Below are 24,136 nucleotides of genomic sequence, written 5' to 3'. Positions count from 1 at the left end.
TTCTTCGAGCTGTTGACTGATTATTGAGCTCTCTGCCGATAACTTGTCTTCTATTTTATAACGAAAGCGAAACAGTACGCTCACTGGATATTCAACGTTGCAAACGTGTTTTGTATCGTTGAATTCTGATTTTATGCTTCCAAACGAATGTTCTGTTTCGCTTCGCCTGCCAGTTTAAGATTGTTTTCGATGAAGGAAAAAGGTATTACTAACCGATAAAACATTTCATATGAAACCAAGGTGGAAACGCATATACGAAGAATAAATAATAAATTTCTTCCGGGTAAAAGAGGATAATTGTTTCAGAAATGTAGATTCAGCGTAATTTCTGTTGAAAGGTTACAAAATCAATGTATATTTAACACAATTGTTGAAACAGAGTAACAAGTAAGGTAACAGTAAAATTTCACTCTGTTCTTGTATATATCCTCATAAATAGTGCTGTCTACGAACAGGTTCCCTTAACTTAGTTGTGTTTTCTTTTACACGTTGTGCTAACAGAGGGAAAAATTTTTCAGAGCTTGCAATGGACAGCACTATCCTAAACGGAAAGTGCCTCTTCTACCCTTGTGCTATGATGCATGAAATTGTAATCTGAGAAATACGCAAGAATCGGTATTCTAGGAACTTAAATGGTTCTCTCCCTCTCTCTGTCTCTCTGTCTCTCTCTCTTTGTTTCGAATTATGTACTCTTCTAACTTTTCCCTTATGTTGATGCGACCCCACCGTAATTACAATTTTGGGACTGATGATGGCAATCGTGTTGAATTTGTACAGTACATAATGGAAATTATATAGTATATATATATATATATATATTATATATATCGGTATCATTTTATGAAACGCGGCCAGTGAAATCTGTAGAGGAGCGGATGACAGTACTAGAGCACAGAATGATCGCAGAAACTGAAAAAGAAAGGAAAGGAAACAAGAACGCCTTCGAACATGTCTCGAGCTTTTCGCCTGACCGTCCTTATCGCTAAATCCATTGACGATCATTGCACGATTGTACGTCAACAATAATTTTACATTTTTGACGTGAATGTATAATAGAATGTTAATTGTTATCGACGAACGAAGGGACATCGTGTTAATAGCGGCGAATTGTGATTGCCGATTATTGCAACAACGATTCTGGTTGTACGACACAAACGTTCGATCGATCTCTTTCACCGGTATATTAACGGATTTAAAGGAGGCGTGATTTCATCGCGTAGCCGAACATTAACGATTATACATACCGACGACATATAAATGTATATTATGTATATATGTATATACAGGGCGTCTTCGACTTGGTGATACAACTCTAAAGATTGCGAAGCTGTATAAAAAGAAGTCGAAAAAAAAACAATAATATTTTTTCATTGAAACTTCCACGTTCGAATAAATTGATGTTGAAAATTGGTCTATTGCAAGTACAGTATGTAGTAACTGTAAACAGTCAGTAGACCAACAGATCACCATTTGAATTGAATTTCTTTTTAATAGAAAGACAGTCATAAAAAATAAATACGAACTAAATACTTTTATATATACGTACGGGGTGTATGCTAGCAGGTGGAAGAAAATTTAAGGCGGTTTCATTTATTATCGTGGAGAACTATCCTTTAAAATATCTGTCACATATTGTTAGACATCCTGTGTATGTACATACATATATACATATATATATATACAAATTAAATCGAACGACAATTTATGTAGGTGTGATTCGCTGCTTGGCGCTAGGATAGTTAGGATGAAATTAACAGTAAAAATGTGTATAGCTTGATGTATGAGAGACTCCTTACTTCTGCTTATCTCCACCTACCCTCTATCATCTCTGGTGTACGAGCAAATAGTTGTATTCATATGTAGTAAAATTCAAAGGTCCGACGCGCGTTTTCTCGTTTCGTTGAGCGACGATGTTTCTGATGGCGTGTAGAATAAGGACGTTGGATGCAGAATAATTCGATTTCAAGAGAGAGGATGGTTTATTATAGGGACCTAAATTCGAAACCAGTTGAGAGATTATATAAGGTTTTAGTTGATGGGACTGCTTATACGCTACACGGGCGTTATAATTTCGGAGTAACCTGTGAACTGTACGAAGCTAACGCTGACGCTCGAAGGCGTATACGGTGTGCATCGTTCTCGAATTAGGTTGAACCCGAGTCATCGAAAAGTCTGTCGCTTTTTTTCTCTCTCTCTCTCTCTACTGAATCTCACTGTCATGGAAGTAACGGTAATTAACAAAAGATATTGTCCCCTGAATTAGATGTAATGACTATTAACACGTGACAGTGTCAATACTCGAGAGAGCAAGTGTAAAAGTGGCAGTCGAATTTAGTGATTGCGGGATCCATGACAACTTCTTTTGTAATATTAACGAAATTGCAAGAAAACAGTAGGACGATGTATAGGCCAGTTCATAGAAGGAATCTTCCGAGCATTTGCTAAAAGTTAATAGAAGCAAAAGGGGGCAGGAAACAATTTCAAACGAACACCAAATTATATAACGTAAGTTGTGGCGTGTGTAACACGCGTCCATGAGGTAATGTACATATTGAAAAGTATATTGGGGGGTTTTACACATTTTTAGACCGGAGTGTCTGCATTAAAAATCGGCAATTCGGACGAATGTCGAGAGAGAAATTTGGCTCCAATAGATTATATACACCGCGTAACGATGGAGAGTCTATATAATCCTTTGGAGCTATCCTGTAATAAATCAATGAGATCAGAGTATAGTATTCTAATCTTATTGATTGGTACATAGTCGTATTGGTCGTAGCGTTATAGCGATCATTTAACTTTGCATGCTTAGCCGATTGCTCGATGTTGTACATATACGCACCATGTACTGTATTGAGCATTAATAACAATATAACTATCGACGAGAGCGCGTGTAGGCGCTCCTAATACGTGATGATCATTTTTAGAACTTTATTGGACGGTAATCCAATGCGCAAACGACCATTCGCGCAGAGGATAATATGTAACTTAAATTGACTGGAGCATCGATGAACGGGAGGCAAGTGTGTTCTAATGTGCTTATAGACAATACTTCCATAGTAGTAAAAAGGGTAAATAACGTTCTTCGATATATTAGCGTTTGACTAAAAAGTAGAATTTAAATTGCAACTGTCAGTAAAAAGAAAACATGCTTTTACTTAAAAGTTACAGATACAAAGGATAAGTGCCCCCCTTCCCCCGACTCTTGTAAAGAAAAAGTCTTTTCTTCTTCGGTGAACTCGAATTTCGGTTTTGTAAGTTTCAAATTAGAAAACTTACAAGACATTGTAATTTATAAAGAAATCGTGTCTCGTGCTCCAGTCACTCGATGTACGATCAAACGAGGCATAAGAGGAGATCGTAGGACATAATAAAAGTAGCGATAACGAGTCGAACAAATAAACGGATTTGATGTTTTAGACGCTGCCTCCGTTATGTGCTCTGCCGCAGAAAAATAAGATAACAGACCCATTTACCCACCTCCTGAGATCGGTATATATCAAAAATAAATTCACACTAAAATAATACAACGTGTACTATCTTTTTCCCTTCTCGCATTATCATTGATTTTAGATTCGACAAAAAAAAAGAGCATCTTTCTGTTCTGGAGTGAATCATTTATTATACAAACTATATTATTCTTATTGTCTATGTATATGTATATCATTGATATTACTGTACATCAAATAAAAGTATTTCGAATATTTTTTAAGGGGCGCGAACAGAAGTATTCCATTTTGAGTACTTATCATTTTGATGTTACATAATTACAATTAATTGGGATCATTAAATGTTAACCCTTAGCACTCGAATGGCGACTGTAAGGCGCCACTAAAAATTGCTGTATCATTATTCAAAATATTTTTTACATTATTAAATTTGTCTGTATTTAATAAATTACTAAACGCTCCAGTATTGTACGAGTAAATTGCACCATTTTCGTATGTATAACATGAAAAAAAATACGTAGAATGGAAATATTCTAAGTCGAAAGAAATGTTTCGTTTTCGAATTAAAATAGCTTCGAGCGCAAAGGGTTAAACAACAAAAATGACAAGGACTCGACTTATCTTCATTTGTCTGTGTCTTCAAAAGAAAACAGCTGTTTCTTTTAAATTATTTTTAACGAAAAGGAGCAAAACTGTTTTCGTTGTATTAAGAAAAACACTTCGCGTTATAAAGTACTACTGCCGTGCATCAATTGTATAGTACGTACAATATATACATTATATAATAATAAGATATTTGCAAGTCCTATAGGTAGTAGTAAAAAAGTACGATAGTATTTAGAAGAACAAAATTTAATTCTAGTTATGCAATAAAAATTTGTTTAAAAACAAAAGTTTTGTATGAGAGTTATTCGAATATGAACCTATCCATCGATTATGTATAAATATATTCAATATACCAAGATTATTGAAAGTGATCTCAGCAAATATCCTATTATAATACAGTTTTGTGTATAACATAATACACACAAATCTAGAATAATTTTTACCAATTTAAACATCAAACATTATTTCCATGAAACTATTGAACTTAATACTCATTGCAATGTTTTTAGTGCCATACAAGTCCTATATTTTATACACATATTTATTTTGCATGATATGCAGTGTAACTAGCATATAAAAATTAATAAATATGTGTAAGTTATATATATTATACATTATTTTTGTGCAGAAGTTAGAATTTTTTTTGAGAATATCACATGTTTCTCCACTTCAGTAAATTACATAACTAGTTCTAATAAATTAAGAAGGAACTTAAATTTATAATAGCATGTAGGGACTTGTTTATCATTCATAAATGTCGCATTAATAATGTTATGCTAACTTCTATATGTAATATAGCCGTTTTATGCAACACTTACGTATCAACACAATTATACATTGTCTACGGATTCAATTACTAATCAGACCAATCTCCATCCCCTCTGTAAATTAATTATAAATTCATTATTTCTTACAAATTTTAATGTACTTCACATACAGCCCCTCACCAATTATAAGCCCTGAGAGCGAAGCAAATAGTTTAAATGCCAAAGAAGTTTGACAGAAAAAGTTTTACGATCATACAACAACTTTAAGCAATTTGCCAAAATCAACAGATTCTATATTGTATCGAATACTCATTTAGTTGAATACAAATTAGGAAAGTTGAACAAACCCTACTTGCGATTATAGAAAATATTCTTTTTAAATTATTGTGGACATAAATTACATTATAAATAAACGATTATGTACATTCACATGTAAGCACAGCAGTGGTAGCACATTTAGCATACCGCACAGTTATATATTATATACTTAATATAGACCCATGGCTTGGACGTCCTTTGCTTTGTTTTCCATGAATTTGAGTTCTACTTTCCCCAGATAAATTTATATTTAATTGTGCCGTTGATGCAGTAGTTACATCCTCGTCTGATTCCATAGGACTTATTCGGATAGCTTGATACCACTGATTTGTTAGATCTGTCATCTGTGATTTACAATCTTTCAGTTCTTGTTGGGTAAACCTTCTCGTAAAGAAAGGAATAAAGAACTTTAAATCCCATCTTGCAAAACCACGAATTCGTGATTGCAGAAATGATACTTCAATCTCTTCTTCTGTGAGCTCCGATAGATGTTCAGAATCTATAGTTTGGCCCTGTAACAAAAACGTATTATATACTGTTCATCTAAGTGTGGATACATTTAAGAATCCACAAACTCACCCATTCTCTAGTTTTACTTAAAGACACTTCTTTATCCTTCCTCTTTCTTCTACTACTATTCTTTTGCTTTTTCTCAGCTCTCAAGAACTTTAACAATGGCATAGTTGAACCACCAAATATTAATGTCGTGAATAACACGATAATTAATGTAGTTGTGATAATCACATGTCGGGTTTCATCACTAAAATCCAAGTGAAGTGACAAAGCATAAGAAATTGCACCTCGTAAGCCGCTAAACCACATTATAAACATCATTTTCCTAGTGATTTGATGCTCTCGAAAACGATTAACAAGAAGGGCTAAAGGAAAGATGTTTGCAGCTCTACCAATAAGACAGAGGATTATGGACCATACAACTAATGCAGGTTCAACCTAAGATTGGAATAAAATTATTGCATTAATTCGATATATAAAAAATAATAGAAATAATATTAAATAGAGAATATTTTACTCGATGTCTAAAGCTGAACAAAGCTAGACCCAAGTAGGCGAACACGCAAGTTTCAGCAATAAATGCCAAAGTTCTCATAGTCTGTTGCATTGTAATTTGAGTAACAGTTGATAAGTTAAAGTGAGTATAATGCGACATTACAATCCCATTAAATAAAATTGCCATAATACCTGAAACAAAAATGAACAATGAAAAGTATATGTATTTCTAAGTATTTCTTCACAGTGGGATAATATTAAATTAGAATACTGAAAATCTTACCAGATAATTGGATGCCTTCTGCCAATACATATGGTGCATAAGTAAACACCAACATAAGCCCAAACTCGAGAGAAGGATTTTTTCTAAGATCCACATGTTTAAGTAACAATGCACTTATAAGAGCAAACACAACTCCAATACCCGCAGAAGCAAAGAACATGAGACAAAATCTATTTAAGCCAAGTATGATGGCTTCGCTAGTAGTCGATGCATTATTAGATTCTAATACTGAAGTGGTTAATACAATAGAAATTGCATCGTTTAAGATAGATTCTCCAAAAACTAACATATTTAATACTGGATCTACATCTAAGGCATGAAATATAGCTACGGTAGCGACAGGATCTACTGCAGATATTAAAGATCCGAATGCAAAACTTTCAACAAAACTAAGTTTATAAGCTACTTGAGCTAATCCTAATAAATATATTCCAGCGCCGATAACAAATGCTGATATTGCTGTACCGAAAATAGCAAAAACTAAGATACTGCCAATATTTTGAAAAAAATTTCCTTTGTGCAAATTATATCCCGATTCAAATATAATAGGCGGTAGAAGTACAAGGAAGAAAGCAGTTGGAGAAAATGCTTCTTCCTTTCTCCAATTAGCTATATTCTGATTTGACATAAGATTTATGATCATACCAATGGCTCCTCCTAAGAAAACGATTACTACAGATTCGGGTAGATATTGAAAATTTGTTTGCAGCATCAGGTGTATAAGTAAAATGCCCAAGGCTAATACACAAAGAACGAAAAATATGGACATAGAACTGTTGTGTTCTTCTTCCGCAGACCCCTTGTCGGGCAATACTGGTTCTGCTGGAGTAATAGTTGTTGTACTCGCATTTGTTGCATTACTAATATCTGGACTTTGCGATGAAACAGTAAAATCTGGTAAGGTACTTCCATTTTTGTCGGCGACATTATTTGTTGTAACAATATTAACTTTCTCAGTGGTTTCACTATTAACGTCGTGATCCAATTTAACTGTGCTTGTGGATATATTTTGAAATTTAGTATCTGTGACGTTTGGTTCAGAGATGCTTTTATTTAAGTTGTTATTAGCGGATTTTTCAGATGTATGTGGTTCTACTGACGTACTGGTATTCGTGTTTGCCTGCGTAATAACTGGCAACGTAATATTCGTACTGTCCAACGTGACATTTTCAGGTTTAAGGTTAGAAGATTCTTCAGCATTTAACGTTGTAATACACGCACCAAATACAAAAAGTATTGTACAAACGGTAAAACTTTTACGTAGGAGTTTATTTTCTGAATATAAATTCATTTTTAAAAATACTTTACATTTCCGCGATACCTAGACACACATTGCTCCCAAACGTACTACAATTTGACAGAGCACAGCTGATCGTATAGAATGTATGTATTTCGATATCTCGCTTCTCACTTACGTCAGCAATGCGACACGTGTTCGGTTAAAAAATACGCTAAATCATCTATATTGTAGAAATCTATAAAATTCAGTTAGGTTTTTTAAAGTTACAGTAATATACTGCAAGAAATAAAAATGAAATTATTATAGAACAGACAATATATATTTATAGAAGTGTAAAACTATGTAGTTTTGTTATTTATACATACTATATTGTACTCCAAAATTTTTTTTTCATGAAAAAGAAAATTACATTACATTAAGATTATTTTATTTATTATGTTCAACTATTATTTGATTTTATAGGAGGTTCACTATCATAACTGGTTGGCAAGCCAGATCGACCAATTTCCGCTGAATGCACTGCATCTTTTCCCAATTTTTGTTCGAGTCCTTTCCAGGATCTATTGTGCAAAAATTCTGCTCCCGCTTTTCCAATTGCAACAACACCTAGTTCAATCAAAATAATATTATTGGAGAAATATTTACTGGTATTGTTTCTACAACATTTAAATACCTGAATCTTTAATTGCCAATGCATTCATCTTATCTGAACATGGAACATTTTCATTATAATTTCTAAGTTCACCAGTAATTAAAGAAGTGTCTGCACTCATTGATATTTTAAGATCAACATAATTAATTCCACCGGGTAGTATTTGTCGAAAATCCATACAATACTCAGTGCCCATTTCTCTCGAGTCATTAAAAGCTAATTCCACCTCGTAAGGTGTAAGGATTGGTTTTAAAAACTCTCTAGAATCGAATACTTCATTTTCAGGACATGTTATCATGACAAAAGCATCAATCTGTAAATATGCACATTTCAACAAATATTAGTGTCATTTTGAATTAAAATTCACATAATATAATTTTCATACCTCTGGAAAGTTTGCAAGTTTCATTGGATTAATTTTACCTACACTTAGAATATAACATTTTTTATTTTTCTGCTTAAGAATATTTTTAACTAATGTTAATATCTCCAAATAATCTTTAATCCCTAATGTAGCTACAATTATCCCAACAACTTTAGCATCTTTTAATTTTTCAACTAAAAACCTTCTTCTTTTTAACCATGGAGTATTTAAAGCTTGGGATTCAATGACATTGTTATCTTCAAAATAAAACCATTTCTTTGCAGGAATTGTCACTGCTAATGTGGTAAATGTTTTTTCACCAATTCCAAGGTAAAATGCCTCATACTCCTTTATATCGCAATCTTTTTCTAAGTTAAAACTTCTACCTAACACTACTATAGACGAATTATCTTTAATATCTGTAAATTCTACATTGGAAGTACAGTTTAACAAAGAGAAGACTAAATTTTTGTAAAGAGGACTCAATATTCCTTGTATGCTTTCTGTAATTAAAATACATTCATAATAACATTGAAATAAATTTAATCATGCTAATGCTTTTACAATACTGTGAAACTTACCAATTTTATGTGCATAAGAAACATCGTAAAAGAATAACACTTTTTTAGATATATCTTCAAAATTAGATTTGAATTTGTCAATGACTTCTGTCGCATCAATTTCTCTTTTTGGTAAAACATGAAATACTGGTAATCTAGCCGTAGGATTTAAACAAGCATGACCAAAATGTATAATACCATCTGCATTGATATGCTGAGCTGTTATTTCATCAACACAACAACTACCGCAAGTTGTATCGCCCAAAATGTATACTTTCTTATTGGTACGTTTCTCCAAATGTAGTGCAATTTTTACAGAATCAGGTAAAAGGCTATCAGGAAATTGTAAACAAACCTAAAAATATTGTATGTCCATTAAATTAAATTTGTTCTGTACACATAATAGATATGCATCAGTAAATGAAAATATTATGTGGTAGACACATTTAACCTTCATAATAAGTTTTTTTTTTATATTATTTAGGAAGTAGAATAAATGTGGAAATAAAATGTTCCATTACAATTCGATCTTACAATTCTAAATGATAAAATATTCATCTCATAGATAAATCATTCGAACCTTATTTAAATTACACGCATCAATCCATTTACCGCATTTTTCCACTTCGTAAGGGTCATCTTCAGTTTCATCATTTATTTCATGTTGGGTAATTTTTACAGTCATTTCTGGAATCATTTTGCTTCATGCACTAAATTTTACATATAACAAAAATTATTTACAAACAGGTACATTTATACGTGTGACGAATACGCCAGTGTACTATACACACATGCAATTACAAGAGGTCACTAGAAATCACGCAGCATGTCGCCGAGATGCCGAGATATCTACATATTCACATAAACTATATGACACACACATGCTGCTCTCGTCATTACAGTATCCCAAAAAATAATTGAAATTCTGAAACATTATCGACTTTGGTAATTTTTTGCATGAATATATTTTTTTTTAATTACTCAATAATTGTCCTCGAAATATGCACTTTTTATTTACAATTTTTTCACCGCATTCATTTACAATATGCAACACTTTTATTTCAACTTACCTTTAAAATATTCTTTTTCTTATTATAATATTGAAAAATTATAAAAATGGATGATATACGTTTTAGTAAACATAACACATTTAAAATTGGCTTTCGATATTTTTCGAATTGTGTATATATATATATGTATATATACACTTAATTGTTTTTAATCTACATGCACCAATTTTTCATATTATTGAATAATGGTATTTCATTCCTATTATGTAAATTTCTTATGTAATTATACATATTTTTAAAGCAATAATCAAGTTAATTCAAAAGCAAATGTCACAGTGTACCTACACAAGGGAAATATTATTAATTTAAAACATTACTAATTTCTTGTTACAAATACCATCATTAGTATTGTGGTTCGATTTCAGTTAATTTTGTATTCTTTGGTATAAATTGATATGTAGGTACACATAAAAAACATGCAATTTCATATAAGGCAGACATATAAAGCACGTTCAAGCATTTGTTAAAAAAAGTCTCACTATACTAATATTCAGAGTACAATAGTTCATGAAAATTATACAGTTTGAAAGGATAATGCAACTAATAATACTTTGCTATATTAAAAATGCACAGAGTTATGTCAGAATTATGATAAATTATTTTGGACTATATGTAATACTCAATTATTTTGTGTGTTTATATGTATAGTATTAAAATAATGCATAGCTGACAGGGTAAAAAAGTTCACTGAACATTGTATCATAAGGCACCTAATATCTTGCATGTACAATGGAATATTAATAATTCCATAATATCGTGATAGGAGAGGAATATGTTCATTATAAGATATTCATGAATCATGATATCTATAATCATGTAATTGGTAATAATAATTACATTTTATCGTATTAATCACTTCACTCTCGTTAGGCATTGCTACACTGTTACGGAGAATTGTCAGTACTGAAAATCAAATTTCATGCTGCAAATTAAAATCTTAAGACAGGCAAGGATAAAAATATTTTCGTACACGAACTCGTGAAATATCGGCAATTTATTAGGATCAAAAGAACTTTAGCATATCCAAATTTTAAAATCTTTGAAGAATTCATTAAGTCACGATTGCCGTCGAGAGTGTAATTGAATATTATGTACAAATGATTATTTCTTATTGTAATACATTACATAGTTTTGCTTGATTCTGTGTATATACGTCAGTCTTGCTTTTGCTCTTGGATTGGTTTTGCCTCTGTGTATAGAGAGCTATCATGAATTTATGTGGGAAAAGGATGCAAAAATACAGTTACATAACTAAATTCTTCTTGCAAAAGCACTGTCGGTGATGAACAATTATTTTTGTAATTAGTGAGATACCTAGAAAACGATTAACCCAGACCATTATTCTGTACGTTTAATTTATGATTTAAAAATCTGCATTCACTTGACATATTAGCATCGCGCGAATCAAAGTTATGAGTCAGGTGTACATATATGATATTATTAGTCGTCAACTATGTAAAAAATAAAAAAGGCACATATAGAAAGATTTGCTTTCTAAATCTTACTCACCGGTTATCTATCATTTGCTTAAAATGTTACCAATGTGGGTTTACCCTTTTTCCACACATGTGCTCTCTACACATGTGCTCTCTACACATGTACTCGTCATTTACCCAGATCTATTGTGATTTCATGTAATGACAAAAAAGTAGTAAAACGCTATATCTACTTAAAAAATGTTTGCCAGTTTGATTTTGCATTTCAACATTTAAGACTGCATATACATTAAATAGAAATGAGCTCAAATTAATATAGAGGTTTTGTGTTCCCTTTTCACCTTATATATCATTTGCCTTCTATGCTTTTTTCATTGTCATTGTCCATTTCAGTCTCTTAAACCACTACTTTCTCTTTATACCATGCATTCCTCATTGTTCGAGACAATGGTATCGTTGACAATAATAGTAATAATAATAATTATAATAATATAATAATAATATTAATAATAATAATACAATAATAATTCTGAGAGCGAATCTCAATAACAATAATACAAATAATAGCAATAATAATATTAATAATACACGTTAAAAACGTATGTACAATTTACCGACCCAGTTTTAAGTATTCGCAAGATTTCTCTACAAGTACTACAGACAAAGTGGAATAAGTTGGTTTTAAATAATTACTTTTTACAAAATTACATTATAAAGTGGCAGATTGAAAAATCTGAGCGAGTTATCTATTTATTTAACTAACTATCTATCTATCTATCGATCTATCTCTCTATCTATCCACATGTACAGCTGCCAGAATTAGGTAAACGCGATGGCTTTATTACAGCTAGACTACTGGAAAGTATACATGGTTTTATATTATGAATAGTTATTGCCATTGCAGAACAAAACTTTGGAGAAAAATGTAAAATTGCATAATCCAGTTAGTCTGTTTTAATTTTTTTTATATATATATATATATGTATATATATATATGTATATGTATATATATATATATATATATATATATATATATATATATATATATATATATATATATATATAAATGAAATGAAAGCTGCACGATTTCTTTTGTACAAATAATTTAGCAACAATTTGCGTGATTTTAGATATGCATTACCAAAAAAACAATGTTGCATGTTCTTAATGTCAAACATAATTCATAAATTATTCACATTAACCACAAAAATCACCAAAATGAATGTATAGTCCTTTGAAAATTTTTCAAAATGAACAATTAGCTTGATGTTCACCATTAACTTCACTTGTTTAACATACTTTATTAAAGGAGGGTCACGAGCCTAAAATGCTGCGGACTGCTTGGTCAAGCACTGTGTCCTTTGATTCACTAGACTGTGATGCACTGTTACCACTACTGCCAGGTAATGTGTTTGTAGGACGTTTTTTAAGATTAAGAATGCTATCGATAGCAGATTGTACCTGTGCGGTAATATCATCGTGTTCATTACCATTCCCACTTTCATTAGTTATGTGAAGAGAGCCTGGACATTGTGTTTGAGAATGTAAAGCCAGTCCATCTAAGCTGTCAGTGTCTTCTAGTAGATCTCGTTCAAGGTCTGTAGCGCTACTCCAACGTCTCTCAAAAACAGGTGCATTATCTTGTTCACAACTGTCTTTTACAACTGTGTTTTGAACTCCTGAAACACTCGCACTTGGTACATTCGCACGACATTCACCGTTCGCTCGTGTTCTTTCAGCTTTCGACGATTTTGTTACAGCCACAGCACATGCACTATTACTACTACTATTATTACTATTTTTACATTTGGACGAGTCTGTGGTAGATGGATATACACCGAGTTCCTTTTGAATTTCTACCCACTCGTCGTAATCACCACTAGTACAACTTGATGATTTAATCACTGGTTTACATTCGATTTCGTCACTTGGAAAGTCATCTTCTAATTCACGTTTTACAGAAACGTTAGTTAACGGTGGTGATAATTTGTCTTCGTCTCTAAGACCAGGTTCAACCTTTGGCACCAATGGCTTTTCTTCCTTTCTAAATTCTTCTGAAAACCATGATGAAACAATTGTTACTACAAAAGTACTACTGAGCAGGTGTCTTTCTCTCAACATTCAATATTATAGAGAAACTTACCATTAACTTTAGCCTCTTGTTCTCGTAACCTATTTAATATATTCTGCTCTTCGGCAACAAAAGTTCTATCGATCATCATTAGTTCTGATGTCCTCACTTCTCGCTGTAATATTATTTCAATTTCAGTACATAGTTTGCATAATCGAATTTATAAATATTATTATGTTGTATAATAACGCAATGATTCGTACTAAATCTCTTTGAAATAAGAAATCTTTAACATACCATGCTTTCCATTAAAAGAAGGTACGTGTACTTGTTCATCATAGAGTTGAATTTTGTCAAGAGATGTTTCGCCGTTTCTTCGAATATCTCATCAGCTTTTGCTAAATCTTTCGGACTAAGTACTTGTTCGTTTAAACAATGATACCTTACAAGACGTTTACAAGCATCCCGCTTGCCTGAAAATGGTGTGTTTACATCCGGATTAATCGCATCATGTTGATCACATTTTAATTGTTGTTCTAACCTGTAAAAATAATTATAAAATCATGTCTTTAAGTAAAACACAAATACATTAAATTATTATTTATGAAAATGAGTATGACAAAAAATCCAACTTACATGTCACTACGATTAATCTGTCTGCAAATTGGGGTAGACGCAGGTCGTTTTACACCTTGCCTAGGACTTACTAAAGGGCTTGTGTTACTATTAGGACTGACAATCTGTTTATTCGAACTGCTATTCGTGTTTACTGGACTTTGAATCCTTTGTGGTCCTTTGCCAATCATTCTAGGCGAGGCTACCTGTCCTGCAGGAGAGCCACTTTGAACTTGTACTTGAATAGGTGAAGACAGTTCTTGTTTAATAGGACTTGATATTTGTATGTTTGGTTTAATATCTAATGGATCAGTTTGACATTGCGTTGATTGTTGCATTGCTGTCGGTTGTGTTTGGACTGAAGCTAACTGTTGTGCGTTGCCCTGCACGGTAGCTACAGGAGTAATCGGTGGTGAGAAAATTTGCATATTGGCAGAGGACGGACTCAATATCTGGTTTCCATGATTTTGATAATTTTTGTGCTGCTTTGTGTGCGCTTGATGCACATTCTGACTGTTCTGTATACAGTGTTGTCCTTGCACAGTTTGTGGTACCTGCAAGTATTTAAATTGTTATACAAAAACATAAACTATCAATAAATATATACATGTTGAAAATATCAAATTAGAATATTTCGTTACTCACAGTAAGATTATTCATATAACTATTACTTGTGTTACTTTGCACAGTCGTTGGTATGCTTGGATTTAAATTTTGCGATGTTGCTACAGCAGTAGATGTGTGTGTTTGAGTTTGTACTGCTGATGTCTGAGTTTTATAAGAATTTTGCGGAGTTATGGTAGATGCTAGTGTTGAAACTACATTTACATTAAAACTTGCATCTGGCCCCTTTATCGAGAACAATATTAAGATCATTATTACATTATCATTAAGTCATGGCACAATTTATAATAAAAATTTATAAAGCATAAAAAAGCTTACACTGCTAACGGAATGTGTCGTAGTACTAACAACTTTTCCACTTGCTAAAATTTTTGCTTGTTCTTGATATAATTTTGTTAAAACGGTTTGATCCGATTGCGCACCCGATTTACGAGCTAAAATAGCTTGTATTTGAGATTGTATATTTTTCAATAATTGCTGTTTTTGAGCAGGAAGTTGTATAGTCTGCACTTTTTGAACCATTTGGCCATTCGAGGGAATCGATAAGTGACTTCCAGGAGACGGTGGAAGTACAGGACCATTTGTGACAATTTGAGTAGACTCACTCTTAATCAGATTTGTACTTTGAGATACCACAGCATTTGTTTTACTAGAATGATCAACCTTATGAAGGTTTGTTGTATTCGTTGATATTGTTGGACGAGAAACCGTAACAGTTTTTGTTACCTAATTGTTACAAATATTAAATTTAAAAACAAATCATTATGTAATTAACGAGTACAAATGTATTAGATAAATATGAAAATAAAATTCTTTTAACATACCTGGGCATTTCCAGTGTTTTGAGTAGTAACAACAGTTTTTGTCCTTTTAACAATTTTCGCCTTCTTTGGTTGACTCGTTTGTCCCATATTTCTTATCTGTTGTTGATTTAGATTGTCAATAAATTGACTTGGAAAGCCGGAATTTTGGATCTGTATATGTTGCGGCATTTGCGAAGGCGCAGCTTGTACTACAATATTTTGTATATTATTTTGAATAGTAGGAGCTCCACCAGAACTATTTACAATTATTTGACTCGTTGGTGTATTGATTTGTACACCTTGTAAATTCTGACTGTTTGCATCTGGTTCACCAATTACTATTTTTTGAGTTTGGTTTTGATTTTGTGTTTGGCTGCTTGCATTCAATTGCCCAGCCAAGAATTGTTGCAACAGTTGTTGACTTATTACTTGCATTTGTCCATTCGCGTTAGCAATTAATAATTGATCGTTGGGATTCAAATTGCTTAATGCATTCAAAATTTCGGGTGTAATTTTTGGCGCGTTGTTTAGTATATTGTTCGCCGCTGAATTAAGCATTGTTGCACTTTGAGTTTCTACTTTTTGAGATTCATTTTGTGGAATAGTATTAGAAGAAGCCGGAGCATTCGTTATAACAATATTTTGATGGTGACAACTTTGTTGTGTATTTAGTCCTTGCTGCTGCTGTTGCTGCTGTTGCTGCTGCTGCTGTTGTTGCTGCTGCTGTTGCTGCTGCTGCATAGTGTTAGTTGTATTTTGACTTTCAAAATGTTGTGCATTCACAGAAGAAAACGTATTCGCTTGCGCAACAACTTTCTGTTGTTGCACGTTCATATTCTGTTGTACACTCGTGTTGTGCAAAATAGCGGATGTATTTTGTTGTTGCATACTGGCGATAACATTTTGTTGCGCTTGAGCTATATCACTAATTCCAGATTGTAAATTTTGCTCGATATTTTGTACATTACCAGCTGGGTTTTGCTGTAGCATATTAATTGTATTTTGTTGGATACTAGAATGTTGTAATACATTCATAGTATCGTGTTGCATGGTATTACAGGAGCTTTGTTGTTGCAACATATTTACCGAATTATGTTGAACATTTGATCCAGAAGTTTGAAGATTTTGTTCAAAAACATGTTGAACGTTTTGCGTTTGCACAGCCTGCGCCGTTATCTGCTGATGCTGATTATGCTGAAACATTGGTGTTTCTTGTTGCAATGCGATACTATCCTGTTGGTTCCCTTGCTGAATATTCTGATTATTTTTCGCAATGTTGTGTTCATTTTGTACAATTAAACTATTTGGCAATGACTTTTGAACATGCGCACCACTTTGCGATATTTTATTTAGATTTTGTCGCACATTAGTAGTTACGCAAGCATTCGTGAGCCGCACTTGACTAGATTTTTGTGTAGAAACATTAGAATTTTGTTGATTAGTAGTTGCTTGGTTCGGATTAGTCAATCGAGAACTTTGCACACTGAATGTAGTACACGACGGTTTCGGCACCAGAACATCAGAAGTCGTCAAAACATTACTGTTCGGTTGCACGAGGCTAGAGTTAGGCGACGGAGTAGGTTTTGATGGTGGTATAAGATTTTGTACGGTAATGTTTTTCGATGGTTGTATATCCAATGCTTGCAAAGACCCAAGGTTACTTTGGACACAAACGTTTAACACAGGATTAGATTCTTGAGGAACATTTACACTTTTTTGCTGATTACTTGGTTTCGAGCATACTTGCACATGTTGTGGACTAGTAGCACAAGTAACACTTTGAGGGCCTGCAGGACTTACAGTAGTAGTAACTGTTGTAACACTGGATGAAAGAGGTGACCTAACAAATTTCTGTCTCTGTAATACAGTACTTTGCGTAGTCTGCGTTGTAGTTTGTGCCTGTCCAAGAAGCTGCGAAATAATGGGCGAATTTTGTCCACCTCCTTGCGTTAACGATCGTATTAATGCTTGAGCGGTCGCTTGATCCATTTCAGGTTGATTTGGATCCTGTGTTCGATGTAAAACAACTCTTCCATCCTCCCCGAGAGCGAATCGTAATTGACCCTGCATCGTGCTCTGTACAGGCATCTGAAGTTGGGCAACAAGTTGACTATTAAGTGTCTGGGACACAGAAGTTTGTGTATTCGTTGTATTTGGTACAGGTACTTGTATCAGATTCTGAGCAGAACTAGTAGGTGTAGTCACTTGAGGTGGGAGTTGTCCTAGATTTTGTCCTGAACTTGATTCAACTTGACCTTGACAAGGAACCTCAGATTCAGTTGTAAGATCAGTATCAAAAATATCATCGTCGTCTCCTATCCCGGATATTTTCATTATACTAGCAAGATCTAATTTCGGTGGTTCGTCGTCCTTTCGTTTCGCTTTTTTCTTTTTTTTCGCTTTCTTTTTGGGCGGTGGTAGCAAACTTTGTTCAACAACAGTTTGCGTACATGGAGTACTACCGGTGTTAGTACCCGATCCGACTTGCGGGATCTGTGGTTGAGGACTTTGTACCATTGCGTTTTGAATCACTATAGAGTTGCCTGTTCCAGAATTCGCAGCTGAATGAGAAAAAAAAACAAAAAAGATTTCAGGATTTGAGGTCGTTCTCGCAGGAAAATCTATTTCAATAAATTACTAACTATAAGACTTACCGGGTGCGGGACTTGATGGAGTATGTCTAATTACTGGAGAAGCAGCTGGAGGAAATCCATTAGGCACAGCGAAAAACGTAGGAGTAATGCCCTGTAATTGCATTCCTTGTGCCGTGACAACTCTTACTAACTGCTGTTGCGTTAACTGTAAAAGAATAAATTTTATGTAATGAATAAATATATCTTACAAGATCAGATTATTTTCCTAATTTTCCTTATTAAATTTGTTGCAGTTGCATATTATTTACTTTGAACGTAACTGATCGAAGGATTATATAAATGAACGTGAACTATGAAATGCATACAAAATCGATATGATGATTGGATATCATGTGAAAAAAAAAACGATTGATGATCTTAAGTAACATTTAAAGTGATATATAAAGAAAATTTTATGTAAGTATTAAGTAAGCAATGATAGAACATGATGAAATTGTTTGACTGCATGGATGAAACCATCACCTGTGCAGTATGTGTTTGTTGCTGGGCACTTGCTGGCGTTCTTAGTATAAGTTGAACACCACCCGGTTGCTGCTGTACAATAACGGGCCCGGTTGACGGCAAAACCTATGTATGAAATGTGATAAACATATGAAGCACAAAGCAGATATTTGTGACACTAAAAATGCAAATAAGCCGTTATAATAGAAATCAAGCATATTAAAAGTATTTTATATTGGTAAGTGCTAGAAACAGGCACAACATGTATACTTTCAAATGATCTCATAATGAAAAAGCATGCAAATGAGATAAGACCCTTAAACATATATATACAATTACATACCTGATTTAAAAGGAGGCCTTGTGCTGTAGGTATCATCGTAGCCGTTGTAGGATTTGGTTGAGGTCCAGCAAGAACTAACTGTGGTTGAGTTTGTTGAGTGACCTTCCATAATCATTTAATAATTCAATTAAAACGGAATTCTTAAAACAGTTCAAATAGTTATAATTTGATTAGATACGTTACTTGATTTGTAATCGTGGTAGTAACACGTTGTTGTTTTTGTTGAGATGCAGCTGTTTGTTGAATAGGAGGTTTCGGTAAAATTTGTGGAGGTTGCTTGGCAGGTTTAGTTGTTGCTATTTGAATTTGTTGATTTCCAAAGAGATGCGTTCTAGTTACTAACTGTGTTGGCGTTGATTGATATCCCTGTGGCGTACCATGAATTATTTGCAATACTTGCATACCTTGTTGTAGAATAGGTGTATTAGATCTAACCTGGAAGTTAAACAAAAATATTGCAAAATTTGTAGACATTATTATTCTAAAAACATAGGATATTTATATACTATAAAGAAAGAAAATGATTTCTTACCACAGGTGGACCAGGACTACCGCCAGGTGCTGGACTTCTGTTGTTTAGAGAGTTATTTCCACTTAATAGATGAGGACTTTTTGCAGGAGGATATGGACTAAGTACAGGACTTTGAATTTGGCTAACACTCATTGGACTCTGCATTGGACTTTGCATTTGTATATTAAAATTATTATTTGAAGTTGATGTCCCAACAGGACTCGGACTATTCCGGTTCGATTGTATCGAATTCGAAGCTGGACTTCTAAGTAATAGCCTGTTAGGACTAGGGCTTGGTGTGGGTGGTGCGATATTGGATGCCGGACTTTTCAATGGTATCGAGAACGGACTGCTTGGAGAACTAATATTTTGACTTTGAATGTTTTGCATAGATTTTACAGTATTTATTGTACTGACCACATTTGATGGCTGAGACGAGCCCGTTAATGTTACTGACGAACTTAAGCCAGGGTTAATTCCCTGTGAATACTGTCGCTGAGGTTGAAATCCAGTTGATTGAGAGGAACTTAAAGAAGATGTATGACTCAGTGACATATTCGGCTCGTTTGATGCGGATATATGCTGTACATTAGACGTTGATACATTAGATATATTTGAGTGCATTGTACCAAGATGTGGAATATTAGTAGTGAGATTCACATTTGAAGCGTGATTCACATTCGCTGCGGTTGAATGATTTGGTTCGTTCGAAGTGCTTGTAAATATACTGGAACTTGTTAGAGTACCAGTATTCGATATTTGTGAAATAGTAGAAACGTTTGAATTTGGGTGTTGCGATATGGCAGAACTTGGTACATGTGCAATATTCGATCCAACAATGTGTGGTGCAATACTTTGTATACTTTGTATGGTTTGGAATGGAAATTGCGTATTGTTAGAATTCAGACTAGTTTGAGTCAATCCAGTTGTTAAAGCATTAACAGGTCGATTCAGACCCTGATTTACACCAGAATTTATACTGGTAGTCGTCAAATTTGCATTTATGTTTGGATTAATAGCTGTTAAACCAGACACACCAGAACTTGGAGAAGTGAAGTTTGTGCTTAAACTGGTAAGATTCTGGTTTACGTTTGAGTTTAAACTTGTCAAATTTGGATTTACATTAGTAATTCCAGTATTAACATTCGATAATCCAGGGTTTAAACTCGTTGAATTTAACGTATTAAGTCTATTAATTCCAGTATTTATATTATTTAAATCCTGTCCCAAACCAGATAAACCATTACTAATACTGTTTGAACCAATATTCGAAGTTAAATTGGAGTTTATAGCATTCAAGTGATTCAGGCTAGGATTTATCGTAGGTAGTCCTGTATTTATGCTTGGCAGGCCCAAATTGAGCAGAGGATTTGACGTAGTGATAACATTAGATGTGAGGGATGTAAGACTGGTATTTAGAAGTGATAGTGGCAATCCCATATTAAGGCCCACCCCAAAAGAGGGGGTGGCCGGGGGTAGGCCCATACCAGTCCCCGAGGGATTTATGGTACCCTGATTTAAATGATTTAGTTGGTTTACATATACTATGTGATTTCCAGTCGTAGATCCATTTCCTTGGTCTTGTGGCTGCAATACAAAACATTTATAATAGAATTACGTAATTACTTTCTTGATAATGAAATTCTTTCATGATAATGAAGGACTGATACATAGACTGCGGATCTTTATGCAAAATGAGAATGTTTTGTATCAATTGCAAGGTATTCGAACCAGATAAACATTCGTTTTTACCTGCAATAATTTTAATACGTTGATCGATAGTCTTAAATTCCTTTAATTGTGTTAGTGTTTTATATTTTACCCAATGCATTTTTGTCATAAATGCATAAAATCCGAAGTCTAATGATAAATAACTCTACGAGATCCTTTTCTTACGATTTTTAATATAAAATACTTACATTATTTGATGTTTGTTGCAAAGCAAATGTCAGAGACTGACCACTCGAGTTTTGGGCCTGTAATTGTTGCAATTGTTGCAACTAAAAATCAAATTACAATTTATAATATAACAAAGCAGTAATAATATAGGATTGATTCTTCTATATTGTTTTTATATTTAAAGAAAATACATATAAAGTGAACATACTTGTTGATGCGTTAAAACAGCAACAGGATTGTTACGCCGAGCAGTCGGGGAAGTTGTAGAGGATACTGAGTCCCCGAGAAGAGGGCGTGACTGAGGCTGCTGCATGCCCACGCAGCCCCTCTTTACTCTGGGCAGCGTCTAGCCACCTTTTCTGTTTACCTAGGCTTGCTTCTAGGTACTCCTATATACATTTGTAATTCACATTGAAAATTACCAACTGAAATAGAAGATGTCATAAATATAAAGAAATTTTAATACATGAAAATGCAGATTGTAAACTCGCAAACAAAAATTGTCTTTCCAAAAATGAAATCATATTTCTTAATTTCAAATACTAGATGATTTTCAACTTCGAATTATTGTATTACTAATATTTGGCTATATTGGAATTACTTACCAATGATTACTAGAGCTCAGCGACAGGGAAAGATTAGATTTGCGCTACGGCGCCACTCAACGCGTCTGCGACCTACGTCTCCTATTCCTGTCATCCATGTAACTTCGTATTTCACCCGTTATTTAGGCAGCACTTTCTTTGTGTTTATATATGTTGTTGATGTTTGTGTTCAATATCATGCTGTGGTGCTAACCATAGTTGAATATTAATTTGTTTAGCATAATAGGTAGTTCTTTTCCGAACTACATTATCCATTAAAGAATAACTGCACAATTGCATATTGAAAGTACTCTGACTTATCTTTAAAGAACATTTGTTGCAGGATCACATCCATGTATAAACACAATTGAACTACATTTTTCCATGACATTACATTAGAAATTGTGTGTATATAAAACAATTCTGGATGTCACTTTCTAAATGTACGTCCTTTCTGTTATCCCAATTCTAAATAATATTCGGTAGACATTATTTAGCAGTTTGTAAACATTTAGGACATTAATATCAAGACAATTTGTGTTCAAACCACTAAGTATGATTTAAGGCTGTTTCACATTTCGGTTTTGTTTAAAAGTGTCACATACACTACACACTTATGGCTTCTGAGGATCAGCAATCAATTTGTGTTCTGCAACATGTAAACAATAATCGATTACTTATTGATAGTAAAAGAACGCATGGCAAAAGTATCTCTCAAAATTGACAGGATTTAAAAAATTTGTTTAATTTACAGGAAACCATTAATATGTGAATTTAATGAAACTGTTACTATCGAAAGAGTGGATGTTATTATTGAGAAACTGTGTTGCGTGTAATAGAATGGAAATCAACACACTGTTATGGGACACTCACACTTATAGGTAGAAATAATCATTTTATAGCGGGAAAAAAGTTCTGAATAAAAATTCGACAGCTGGAAACACTTTTTGAGGTTATAACTTGCACGCTTGTGTGCAAGCATACGTGCCACACAAGCCACTTACACGCATACAAGAATCGCATACATCTCACTCTCACTTATGGGTACCAGCGGCGCGCGGATGCACACAACAAAAGCCCAACTGACAAGGCGTAAACAAAAGAAAAAGCAACCATCTGTAAAAAAATTTTCGGTTCGTATAGCTCAGAAACTCGAAGGAGGTATCCTGGATGCGTGTATTTCATATTGACGCGGAAAAATGAGAGTAGCGTCGTGATGAAAAATTGTCAATATTACCTCCGCGAACGCGGTTTTGCCACCCGTGTTTTCTTCTTACAATTTTTCGTTTTTTCACATTTCTTTCGGCATGATTTTAGTTCTGTACACAACCTTTCATTCCTTCGCGAACAAAAACAACATATATGAACAACACGAGAGGAAAAATTCTACTTAAAATAATAAACTTTTCTGGCACACGACAGTTCCATGTACGCGTTACACTATTCGGTGGCAACGGCCATCATGTATTTGTCAAGGCTGCCATTAGCACAAGTCTATAAAATCCCAGTGCTTTTACCATTGGCGACACCTCGGTTATGGCACTGTAACTTTTTGCAGCACCCATTTAGCAAACTCTTCATCCTGATTGGTCAATGCTTTACTTATAACCAATCAGTATACAGAAACTGTTAGTAATCTTAATATGCTAGCTTTTTAAGATTTTAAGCAAAACGCGTGTTTGCATGAAATTTTTATTAAATTGTATCATTCATATTGAACGCAATTTGGTGATACATATTTTTAAATGTTCTTTTTGTCGAGCCATAATTTTATAAATCGTTATTTTCAGAACATTGTTAAAATATACATTCCAGCGATTGTTTATTGCTGTCGCGCA

The 24,136-nt window shown here is 33.7% G+C and overlaps 3 protein-coding genes across 14 annotated transcripts; all 3 read right to left on the bottom strand.

Moving 5' to 3' along the window:
• Positions 1-3,596: 3,596 nt before the first annotated feature.
• Nhe1 (Na[+]/H[+] hydrogen exchanger 1) lies at positions 3,597-7,952 on the bottom strand. 2 transcript variants are annotated; one of them, XM_076793921.1, is made up of 6 exons: positions 6,432-7,952; positions 6,171-6,340; positions 5,720-6,091; positions 5,310-5,652; positions 4,044-4,936; positions 3,597-3,799 (listed from the first exon to the last, which is right to left on the bottom strand). In XM_076793921.1, the coding sequence occupies exons 1-5, from the start codon at positions 7,720-7,722 to the stop codon at positions 4,905-4,907; spliced, it is 2,208 nt and encodes a 735-aa protein (XP_076650036.1). In that variant the 5' UTR covers positions 7,723-7,952; the 3' UTR covers positions 3,597-3,799; positions 4,044-4,904. The 2 variants fall into 2 exon arrangements, with proteins under 2 accessions (XP_076650036.1, XP_076650037.1); XM_076793922.1 differs by having other exon boundaries at positions 5,321-5,652.
• Positions 7,953-8,067: 115 nt separating this feature from the next.
• Positions 8,068-12,738, bottom strand: Dph2 (Diphthamide biosynthesis 2). Of its 2 annotated transcripts, none has more exons than XM_076793929.1 (5): positions 9,860-12,738; positions 9,269-9,602; positions 8,709-9,190; positions 8,345-8,636; positions 8,068-8,277 (listed from the first exon to the last, which is right to left on the bottom strand). In XM_076793929.1, exons 1-5 carry the CDS (start codon positions 9,899-9,901, stop codon positions 8,111-8,113), a joined length of 1,317 nt encoding a protein of 438 aa, XP_076650044.1. In that variant the 5' UTR covers positions 9,902-12,738; the 3' UTR covers positions 8,068-8,110. The 2 variants fall into 2 exon arrangements, with proteins under 2 accessions (XP_076650044.1, XP_076650043.1); XM_076793928.1 differs by having other exon boundaries at positions 9,828-12,737.
• Positions 12,739-12,757: 19 nt separating this feature from the next.
• On the bottom strand, positions 12,758-23,788 carry LOC143357422 (uncharacterized). Of its 10 annotated transcripts, XM_076793911.1 has the most exons (18): positions 23,536-23,787; positions 23,172-23,414; positions 22,846-22,947; positions 22,320-22,766; positions 21,923-22,139; positions 21,735-21,815; positions 19,837-21,402; positions 19,488-19,739; positions 19,305-19,406; positions 18,983-19,087; positions 18,521-18,665; positions 15,888-18,427; positions 15,382-15,789; positions 15,085-15,288; positions 14,461-14,993; positions 14,122-14,365; positions 13,897-13,999; positions 12,758-13,807 (listed from the first exon to the last, which is right to left on the bottom strand). In XM_076793911.1, exons 5-18 carry the CDS (start codon positions 22,025-22,027, stop codon positions 13,068-13,070), a joined length of 7,128 nt encoding a protein of 2,375 aa, XP_076650026.1. In that variant the 5' UTR covers positions 22,028-22,139; positions 22,320-22,766; positions 22,846-22,947; positions 23,172-23,414; positions 23,536-23,787; the 3' UTR covers positions 12,758-13,067. The 10 variants fall into 10 exon arrangements, with proteins under 10 accessions (XP_076650026.1, XP_076650021.1, XP_076650030.1 ...); XM_076793906.1 differs by having other exon boundaries at positions 22,320-22,947; XM_076793915.1 differs by lacking the exon at positions 23,172-23,414 and having other exon boundaries at positions 19,488-19,600; positions 19,709-19,739; positions 22,320-22,947.
• Positions 23,789-24,136: the final 348 nt, after the last annotated feature.

This window comes from Halictus rubicundus, chromosome 9 (genome assembly GCF_050948215.1).
Source record: "Halictus rubicundus isolate RS-2024b chromosome 9, iyHalRubi1_principal, whole genome shotgun sequence".
Lineage (NCBI taxonomy): Eukaryota > Metazoa > Arthropoda > Insecta > Hymenoptera > Halictidae > Halictus > Halictus rubicundus.
This window is presented reverse-complemented; position numbering and strand designations above follow the sequence as displayed.

Excerpts from the sequence above, each read along its gene's own strand:
- Dph2 (XM_076793928.1), bottom strand. The coding sequence starts at position 9,944 with ATGATTCCAGAAATGACTGTAAAAATTACCCAACATGAAATAAATGAT. Across the intron at positions 8,637-8,708 it reads AACTTGCAAACTTTCCAGAG|ATTGATGCTTTTGTCATGAT; the intron begins GTATGAAAATTA and ends GCATATTTACAG. Across the intron at positions 8,278-8,344 it reads ATTGGCAATTAAAGATTCAG|GTGTTGTTGCAATTGGAAAA; the intron begins GTATTTAAATGT and ends TGATTGAACTAG.
- Nhe1 (XM_076793921.1), bottom strand. The coding sequence starts at position 7,722 with ATGAATTTATATTCAGAAAATAAACTCCTACGTAAAAGTTTTACCGTT. Across the intron at positions 6,341-6,431 it reads AGAAGGCATCCAATTATCTG|GTATTATGGCAATTTTATTT; the intron begins GTAAGATTTTCA and ends TTTTTGTTTCAG. Across the intron at positions 5,653-5,719 it reads TAAGTAAAACTAGAGAATGG|GGCCAAACTATAGATTCTGA; the intron begins GTGAGTTTGTGG and ends TTTTTGTTACAG.
- LOC143357422 (XM_076793906.1), bottom strand. The coding sequence starts at position 22,027 with ATGCAGCAGCCTCAGTCACGCCCTCTTCTCGGGGACTCAGTATCCTCT. Across the intron at positions 19,740-19,836 it reads GTAGTCCTGGTCCACCTGTG|GTTAGATCTAATACACCTAT; the intron begins GTAAGAAATCAT and ends TTTAACTTCCAG. Across the intron at positions 19,407-19,487 it reads CTACCACGATTACAAATCAA|GTCACTCAACAAACTCAACC; the intron begins GTAACGTATCTA and ends TGATTATGGAAG.